At 42.4% G+C, this 10,587-nt stretch overlaps 1 protein-coding gene across 1 annotated transcript in view; it reads right to left on the bottom strand.

Annotated features, from left to right (window-relative positions):
* The window catches only part of LOC118332434 (solute carrier family 12 member 2-like), a 37,705-nt gene extending 28,260 nt beyond the window's left edge, over window positions 1-9,445 (bottom strand). Inside the window, 1 exon segment of the mRNA XM_035667716.1 lies at window positions 8,406-9,445. Within this exon segment, the coding sequence (XP_035523609.1) occupies window positions 8,406-8,987 (582 nt within the window). The 5' untranslated portion in view covers window positions 8,988-9,445.
* Window positions 9,446-10,587: the final 1,142 nt, after the last annotated feature.

Raw genomic sequence — 10,587 nt, 5'->3', positions numbered from 1 at the left:
GTGTGAGAGTGTGTGTGTGTTACAACAGCTGTAAGGCCATCAGCCACGATGCAGAGACAAAAGGACTCCCTCTCCTGTCAAAGGCCACACCAGAAGCCCAGGGCTTCCTTTGCTTCCTGTTTCTGTGTACAATATGTGCAGCAAGCAAAGTGAAGGGGCAGCAGGGTAGACACAGGGGGAGGGAGAGATTTGCTCAGGAAAAAAAAAAAGGAACTTGTAACACTCAAACAGAGGTTCCATTGTGCAAGCTCACAGCATCTCCCGTAGAGAGCAGCTAACTCAACATGTGTACCTCACCGTTTGTCACCACTCACACCTTGTGTTTCTTCATTTTTGGATATTTTTTAAAAATCTGTAATTTCACAAACATTCACAGAGGTGTGAGCCCAAACTTCGATTTCATGAGTAATTACCTCATTGAATCAGTACACTGGACAACTGTCAGGACATTTTGTTCAGCTGCTCGACAGCAAGCTTCTGGAAACTATAACACAACATTCCAAGACCTTGTATTTATCATATTGCATACAACAAAACGCCCTGAATCGGCTCTAGTGTACATAGTGCTGTCAAAATTGGCCAAAAATGACACTTGATTTAGAATATCTGTTTTTGCACATTATGTCCATAAACCAATACAATGAGAGACTTAACATAACTCTGCTGTCTACTGACCAAAGACGTGACCCTCTGTGACGCAGCGTATGATTTCCTGTTGAGTGCTTATGTTGCTGTTAGCATATTTTTGCTGCTCAGTCCAGTTAAATGTTTCATATTCTACACTGGATTGAATAATTACCCGCTATATACTTAAAGCTGCTGTAACTTTTATAATATAACTGTCATATTTTCTGAAACCTTAACTATATCCTGACAGTAGTACTTGAGACAGATAATTCGTGGAAAAACCAGGTTCCTCTGGCTCCTCCTAGTTTTATGTTTTATGTATGTGTTTTTATATAAGTTTATGCTGTGCTCCAGTCAAGTTACACAACAATAGTTATTACACAAAGGCCATGTCATTTGAAGCCTTCTATCACTCATAGAAAGAAACTAATTAATTTACAGCTGTATTGTTGATGTAAGAGTAAAACATACCGCTGCAGTTCACACCATCTTCTACAATGCTCACTCAAACTCTGCTGCTGGAGGCTAACCGTAGGGACTACATACCGCGTGTAGGACAAAGTGGGTCAGTGAAGAATAGCCTTAATTAATTTCAGCATCAAGTCCAGCTGTGGAATCTGAGGCTGGGTTTAGTTACAGACAATGAGATTGATACAGTTCACATGGACCAGTCTACCAGCCGTTCATTGGAAAGAAAAGAACAACATTAGGAGCAGACATGATGGCTATAACTCAAGAATGTGTGTTTACGAGAATAATTATTGAGGGTACAATCAGTCCTCACTCAACCCCCCCACGAGACCAGTGGCTGGGAGGCATTGACATTGCTCAACAAAGCCGGCAGAGATGACAACAGCAGAGCTTTAGAGATGCTGTTAACAGCGGCTCTCATTAGCTAAACTCCAGAGACACTGGACACACTACTGCACACACTATAGCAACTGCAACACAGAAAACACAGCCAAATGAGTTCTGAGCTGAGCATAATCTGCAGGGGTAAAGATTTAATAACTAGTGCTCACAAATAAGTAAATTGTGCTCTCAAATTTATAATCAGGCATAAAATGCACTGATGTCCATGATAACACGGCTCTGTGTTCACAGCAAACAGCCTTAATCCAAAGACCTGTATCCACACATACATATCTCAAAAACAAACCGAGTGGCTCATTTACATTGTCAATGACCTGACAGCTTTCACTGTTAATCTGCACTGCATTACACAGCAGCATATGTGCAGCGCAAACTGTTCAGAAACAGAGTTGTGGAGACAAAGAGGACAAATGCAAGAAACAATATTCATTTGTGGAGCTGTTACACTGGAGCAACACATCAATATTTAAGCACAACGCATTCATGCTCTGCCGCTCCGGAATGAATAAATCTGCCCTGTCACCTACAGCACACTGCCGTTGCGGCTGATCATGGGCTCAATAACACCAGGAAAGCTCCTCTACATTCCTGCCTGTCCCTGCTGGTGATGTCCCATCCTACCAAATTCACCCAATTTCCTCCTGGTGGAGCTCACTGTCCCCACCTTATCAGTTTACAAAAAGAATCTAGAGTGTTTGGCAGTAATCAGGGAAATGCAGCAGCACTCAGTGTCTTTAACCGCCCTACGAGTACACACTGAATGACTCATTGATCGTTGTGAAAAAGTCCATAGGCAACAGTCAATTGGTACAGTGGAATTTCCATTCCGCATTTCGATCCGGGCATAAGAGGGGAAAACTCTTCAATGGTAAACATGATACAGCGGAAACATCACCGTCACCATGACCTTCAAGCCACCACAAACCGCCTGAATTCCAAGTCCAAAAACTATTTAATAGATATTGAGCCAACAGTGCCGCCATGAATGTGAGCCGACCGCAGCAGATAATTAAATCCTGTCGTCCATCAGTTGATTGTGCATATCTGCTAGAAGCACTAATTTTGTTGTGATGAAACCAGCTTGACTCTTGGTTCTGTACTACATGCTTGCTATTAAGATCTAATACATTTTGAGTAGGGAACACAATAGGAGCCCTCTTTCAGCTGCGCAACCTTGAGAAAAAATGAGACCAGCTTTTCATCACAAACTACTTGATGGCTGGATATGGGAGAGGCTCATCAGCAGCTTCAGAGATTACAGGAAGAAAGATTGCTTTTCACCATTTCTCATTTACTATACAACTGACCGGACAAAGGCAACCCGCTTGGGTAGAGGGACATTGAACAAACCAGTAGACCTTGACATCTCAAGATCAAACCTGTTATAGGAAGCAAGCTTATAGGCATGTGACGAAATGAAATGTCACAATTATCCTGGCCAAAACGATTGCGATCCACAATATTGCAATAATCATCAAAAATGTACTGGAATCACTTTACCTTACATTTAGTTAAGAAACTTTTTTTGCATTACAGATAGGAATTTCCTCTACCTGTTGTTCTTTCGTTTAAAATCTATACTATTTCCATAAATCCAGTTTATTTTTGAGAGGGATACAACGGGCAAGGCGAGCCTTCAGCTATGGTGACAGGATTAGGATTTTGGAAAGATGCAGACAAATTGTGAAAATTCTAAAATAAATCAGGAAATCAAGCCTGTACGTTAGTGAGCTAGACAGCTTCTTCAAGTCACTCATGCGAGGATATTCTCGATAATGTCACCACGATATAGTATATATAGTGTATATATAGTGTATATCACGATATGTGATAAGATCATATATCGTCCCATCCCTATAATCTTACTGTATTATATCTTGATAAATCCAATGAAATATTTTCAGTTCTAGATAAGAATAAATAGGCACAGGACAGGAACAGCTTACACAGTAGTGCTGGCTGTGTTTTACTACTCCTAATACAGCACAACATGCATAATCCATTGGGTGTTGCATCACATCCTGTGTATTGATAGGCTAAAAGGTCATACCATTTCCAGTATGGCAGTATGGCTCGGGGCAGTTAATGTATGGCACCACTTAGACCTATTAGAGACCAACCATTATGGAGTTTTTGAGGCTGATAATCATGTAGATATTTAAGCCTGTTTCCTACATACACGTTTTAGCAAGGGTGCATTGAATTTGGTTATTTGTTTTACAAAAATATGGAGTAAGGCAAGATATTTTATAGCTAAGCAATACATCTTCTTACAAATGGCCTTGTAGCTTATTTTTGGCTCAGGACAGTATATTGCCATGGCTTTGTTTTTTTCTCCGAGTAGTATCTCACCCAGGAATGTTAACATGGCATTCCACATGATGGCCTTCCCTTGAACAGAAGGATATTTCAGCTCACTAATCTGATAAACTGAAAGCCACGTCAGTGAAATCACTATGTACTTGTTAACAATATTCTGCTTATGATTTTATATAGTTCATCAGTTCCAACTATGGTTGGACCCTGGACAGCGGGGGCCAGTCATCGCTTTACTAAATCACCTCAACATCCTGACGCTTACCACTGGATGGAAACCAGTGCTCGTGACATGTTGATAAAAGGCGACCGTCTTGTACTTTTTATCACTTCCTTTGTTATGTTTAAAGACATTTCTTTGGTTGTCTCCATACAGATTTCAAGAGATTTAACCTAACCCTGTTCCTGACAAATGAAGATCATGTGATGCGATTGAAAGCCCTAGAACAGCAGCTATAGGGACATTGTTGAGATCATTTCTCAAATCGCATGTTTATTGTCGAATCGTATCAATGTTGTAAAATCGGATTGATTGATTAGTAAGGAACAAAACAGCCAGTGTTTGTGCTGCTGATTGTGTTTCCATTATTTATAGGTCTACTGTCTGTTATTTGTGCCACTGAAGGCATGAAGCCAGCTTCTTTGTTTATTGCTCCGGTCCATGAGTGCTGCCGGCAATGGAATCTGAGCCAAGTAGACTTAACCAATCATGTGACCTCTGGCAAAGTACAGTGATCTTAGATTGGGCCAAACTGTGCCATTAACAAACTCCGGTAGAGCACTGTTTTTTTATTATTATTATTATTATTTAAGATATTTGCTACAAGTCATTTATAATTGCATCAGTTTGCAAACATAGTGTTTCAATTTGCTAATATGCATTTCCATCTAGAATCATTTGTTTTCACTATTGGTCCACACTGGAGGCATGAGCCTTTCCTCAGTTAGGTAATCCATCTTAGTGAACATCAAACCTGCTTGTTCTATTATATGGTAATGTGGTACAGAATGTTCCAATCAATGTGCTCTTACATTAAAGTTGCAGAGGGTAACTTTTATAAAACTAACTATACACTAATAAATAGTTTCTGAAACTTTCACTATATCCTGACAGTAGTACATGAGACAGATTTATTCTAAAAGTTGTAAATCTCCCGTGGTTACATCTGGCAGTTCTGGCAGCAGAGCTCTGCGCTCTTCTAGTTATTTATTTTATTCAAGAACCCAGTGATGGCAAGAAGATGTGCCAAAAGGAAGTTACCTAACACCAGCACAGGACTTTTGCAACAAACTTAATTCTGCAACAGGGTACAAAGATGACAAATAAACATGCAAAATCGCCAGAAGAGAAATAAGACTTTGAAGTAGTAACTAAGTATTTTACTATGAGCACCAGCTCTAATGGTCAACCAAAGAATACACAAAGATAAACAGATGTGCTTGCTCGCAGTCTTGGTGGAGGTTAGATAAGAGCTTTGATATCAGTTTCATCTCTGTACACACTTGCCTAGCTCAGCGTGCAAAACCAGAACTTCACTAGAAAGGGGAAGAAAATAAACCTTAGTTAACGTTGTTAGAACGTACGTATTAATAATTCCAAATCCTACTGTCCGAGTTAATCGTCTGCTATGTAAAGTTAAAGCTCAAGTTCCTGATTTATGTGCGCAGCAAACACTGTGGACCTTTCGAATGAGGCAGGTAGAAGTTTATGTTGTTAAAGAAGTGGCTCTAAAGCAGTGGATCCTTTTTTTGAGCATCAACGCCCCCTGGAAATGACTTGTTTCACTATCATAATTTGAACCATTCAGCCCGATAACATTTGGAAAGTCTAGGCTAAATTATTTTAACCCTTAATTCAAGTTAGCAGAGGGCTAAACAGAAAGTTAGCGGCTTGGAGAAGCCTCTGGTGTACTAGTTCTACAGGCCTCACGATGCAGAAGCTTCCAACGCTGTATCCAGTTCTTCCTTTTTAAAAAAAAAAAAAAAAAATCGGGGATGCTTTTACCAAGCTCGACTAGCCTCCATATTTTCTGTCCACATGAGGCGCTGTGTCGCTTAACAGTTTCAGAGGGCCCATTTGCCACTTCAAAACAACCTGTGGCCCTACTTCAATTGTGCAAGAGCATGTCAGAAAATCTGAAGATCAGTCCTCGCTCCCCTGGCTGGACCTGCTCAAAAACAATGGATTAGCAGATGTTTATTAAATATCTGTATCAGCCTCAAACATCCATTGACTCTCTTAAAACATCTGAAACAAAGATCGGTGTTCTTTTATGGCTTCATTCCTTAACACTTAACAGTACACAGTCAAGCAGCTACAGTGCCCCACTGATTCATGCCGTTATCCAGATTTGGTATCAGTTATGATAATCATCTGCTTAAGCTGCATCAAAGAACTGTATTTCTAATTAAGAAAAAGCACTTGGGGCTATAAAGTTTTGAAAAAAAAGGGACAGCCATTTTATGTACTGCATTTAATGAATGTCTTCTATTCATAGCCTAGATGTTTACAGTACACAGAGTGAGTAACCAGTGCAAATTCATCAGGGCTATGATGTATAAGCCAGGCTGCTGTTGCCAACAGTTCTGAATTTTATCTAAATGTAACCTTGACAATTAAAGGCTAGTTGGGGTCAGATAAACACAGGCCAGTTCTCTGTGCTCCAGAAGAAGTGACTGTTTAGAAATCAGAGCTCAGGTCACCTATGGTTACTTCAACGAAAATCATCTCCAACAGCCGTCATCACTGTCACATGCAGCTGTGACCCGAGTGTCCTTCCAGCCAAACGCAGCAGCTAATTTCACTGAAAATAACATCCACAGAGGAGAAACTAATCAGTCAAGTCAGCTGCTGTTGAGTTGAACTGGAGGGACAGTGAGAGGGGACTGTAGCTCATCGGCTGCAAACTGAGCTCACACTGACCAGCTGACTTATGAGATGAAAAAAATCATGTGTATACACATGATTTTGCAATATAAGCAAGATTGTTATTTATTCACTGTACGACTAAAGACACATTTGTCCACATACTTTTTCAAAATTATTACTTGTCTTGGTAGAAGACAAGCCATGAAGCAGCCACTTAGGCTATATAGCCAAAAGTCTGGGGGCATCCAGGATTATATTTGCACCTGTTTTGGCCTAGCCTTCCTAGCTCCACTGAAGTGAAAACTTCAGACCCCCTCCAGACATGTATTACCACATATACAAATAGTCAGCTTGAAACCTGTATAATGTGTTTTTTCTAAAAAACAAAAACTTAACTTTTCGCATTAAAACCCTTAGAAATACTGGCTTTTGGGATGATTTTCAGTATCTTTCAGCAGAAGAATGTGAAAACATCCTTCTAGTGTCAAACTCTGCACACACACACAACAGTGTTCTTAAAACAACACTTTGGGGGTGACCCCTCCCCATTTCAACATGACAATGCCCCCACACACAAAGCCAACTGCATAAAGACAGTTTGGCCTGCACCAAGCCCTGACCTCCACCCCACAGAACACCTTTGGGATGAACTGGAATGCTGATGATGGCACTGGCAACTAACTAATTACTTTCCATTTAATGGTTTCATTGTTTATTCTATCAATTGTCAGAAAATAAAGGAAATGCCCAACATATCTCTGTTGTGTGACTTATGTCTTCAAGTTGCTATTTTTGCCCAATAGGGCTGAAGCCAACAGTTTTTTTTTATAAACGAGTTGATCATCAACAGAGCAGTTGTTTGGTTCTGAAAATGGTAAAAAAAAAAAATGTTGACCAGAGCCCACGATAACGTCCTTAAATGTCTTGTTTTGTCCACAACCCAAAGATATTCAGTCTACTGTCAAAGAGGACAAAAGAAAGCTGAACATATTCACATCTGAAATCAGAGAGTTTAGACATTTGTACACAAAAAAATCAGTTATCAAAAACTGTTGGTGATTCATTTAATAGAATCAATTAATCAACTAATTGTTGCAGCTCTACTTCTAACAAGACTGTAGGCTGTTACAGCAGCACATTAATGTCTATCAGACATCACACATGGTATTAATGCTCAGACACCCACATACTTCTGGTCTGCCACACAGTACTGATAAATGAGGGTGAGTAATTACAAGCATTTCAAGAGAGGGAAAAGCAGCTTCTAGCCAAAAACGGCTTTCAGTCAATATGCCATTGACTTGAGAATCACCTGATTACAACTATCTGAAACAGTTTTTATAATAACATGCATAATGTCAATAAAATAACCATAGACATCAGCTGTGCACCTGTAACCACACTCAGGTCAATCTGATAAAACATCAACCCCACTCTGTGGCATTAGGCCTTTATGTGTCAGTGCTACCAGAAAACAAAAAAGCAGTCGTGCAGGCTTGCTGCGACCTACAAGGCGAGGAAAAGCACATGTTGTTTCTGTCTGCACATGTGCACACAGTATGTATGCACGACACATGACCTGGAATGCAATGATAGGGTCTAGTATTTAACGATCAACTGAGGATGTGAGCTGTGGTAGTCATGGTGTGCAACACTTACAGGCTGATTTCTACCTTGATTCCATGAGCGGCAGCCCCACCGCAGAGTCCTGTGTTCTTACCTTGTCCAGCTCGTCGTGCAGCTCCGACAGGGTGGGTCTGATGAGCTTCTCCCCCAGCGGGGCCGCCGTCTGCCGGTAGAAATCGATGTTGGGCACGGCATCAATGGTGTTGTGGCCAAAAGTCCTCAGGTAATAGGTGTTGGTGTGGGTGTCATAGTGATAGTGATGCTGGCCCCCTGTGGATGAATGCAAGCTGGTCTCGCTCATCACCGTGTCCCCGTTCTGTAGCCCATCAGCCGGCCCCTCCGGAGAGGCCGCGCTACCCGCTCCGCTCGGATCCGCGAAGTTCACGACCCGAAACCGGCCTTTGGCTTCTTCCCCGCCGACCCCTGGATCGGAACACGGGCCATCTGAGGGAGCGGTGGGAGTCGCCTTGTCGCTGGATGGGACGGTGGTGGAGGCGTCGGAGCTCGGGGACTTATCTTCTGTGGCTCCCGCTGCCTCAGCCACAAGGTCCACCTGGAACCGGCTCTGGCTGGGCGTCGGACCGGGCGGTTTCAGACCCGCATCAGGGGCTAGAAAATCATTTTCTGTCGCGGCGCTCTCCGCCGGGGCGGAAGGCGTTGGGGATGGCGCTGACATAGCACAAAAAACACAAATGAACGTGGAACCGCGCGGGGAAAAGCCACGCTATGGCCCGCAGAACTCACTGGAGGAAGTTCAGAAGCCCTGAGGTGTGCGGTGACAAATCCACAACTAGCTGTTCGGGGAGGACCACGCTGCTCTGTCGGGGTCAGAAAAGGCTCTAGCAGCCCGACGTGCTGAGAGCGGTAGTAGTGAAGGATAGCTCGTTAGCTGTCTCGGAACATGAGGCTACAGGCTGGAAACCTTCAGCCACGCTCCTCTTCTTCTTCTTCTTCTTCTTCCGTGGCAGTAAATCTAAATCCAAAAGCCGGTTACTCTCGCTCGCTCACGGCCACCGGACTTAATCCCGTCCACCTCTGGTCTGTCCGTTGTCCTAAGCAGGATGCTGTTTTCGACCTTGCCGCAGCTCCTCCTAGACACCCAGAGCTTCCCTAGCTGCTATTATACACACTGCAGTCGGCATCAGTGAAGGCTGGGCTCCCGCTGATCGAGGGGGGCCTCGCGAGATGTCATCGTTCGTGGCACTTTTTTTAAGTTGGAGTTGGGAAATGTCGCGAGAGCTCATCACAATACCCAAACAGTAGGCGTGACGTTTTTTAGGCTGGGAGGAAAAGATGGGACGAGGACGGGCGGTGGTGAAACTGCACCAACAGGCCCACCAATACTCTTTGTGTGTGTGTTGCTGGCTGTCTGTCTGTCTGTCTTTCGGGAAGCTTCCTGTATGGCTTCCTGGGATAGGCTGTGACAACCGTTAGGGTGTTTGCTGCCATACTGTGGGGTCTAACAGTTAATACACGGTGTTCTTCGCCAATAGAGTTTTCTTTATGGATGGGTTAAAGCTGCAGTAGATAACTTTTATAAAAATAACGTTTTTCTCATATTTACACAATTTTTCACAGTTTCCGCACTGAAGTACATGACAGATAATCTGTGAAAATATCAGGTTCCTCTGGCTCCTCCTAGTGCTCCTAAAGACATTTGCAAGAATCAACCAGGCCTGACCAAAAACAACCAGTTACCTGAAGTATGAAATTATTATTTGAACATGCTACTACAACCTGCCCCTTTCCACATGACGTCACTGTGGGAACAAATAATGTTATTTAATGTGTAAACAACTCTTAAGCTGGTTTGTTTGTATACTGACAAGCATCTTTTCTCTTGCTAAACAGACATTGTTTTCATCAAAGGAAAGGAGTGGGGGCCAAAGGTGCTGCCAGCACAGTTAAGGGACTCATGAATAATGTTATTATGACATTAACAACCCACAAACAGCCGGGCCATTAGAGATGGGTGTGGACATGTGGAAACAACATTGGCTGAAACTGAACCACCTTTGTGTGAAAGTGTCACAAATGTATTTCAGAGTCATTTTCAGTAAATGTCCAAATATACTGCATTGGCTATTAGTTAGTGATATTTCTGGTGGTTCAGTTCAGAGAATGCAGTGTTCTAGAAGGGTAATAGGTACTATGAGCTCTTTAAGATATTAAGGGGCCTGACCATGAAGAGCTTTTTAGGTGAGGAGGAGGATTTTTAATGTACCTGGCTGCTATGACGACAATTTCCCTTTGGGGATTAATAAAGTATATCTTTC

The sequence above is a fragment of the Morone saxatilis genome, unplaced genomic scaffold (assembly GCF_004916995.1).
Source record: "Morone saxatilis isolate NCDOM2014 unplaced genomic scaffold, NCSU_SB_2.0 Contig21, whole genome shotgun sequence".
Taxonomy (NCBI): domain Eukaryota; kingdom Metazoa; phylum Chordata; class Actinopteri; family Moronidae; genus Morone; species Morone saxatilis.
The sequence above is the reverse complement of the archived record's forward strand: the minus strand, read 5'-3'. Positions and strand labels throughout refer to the sequence as shown.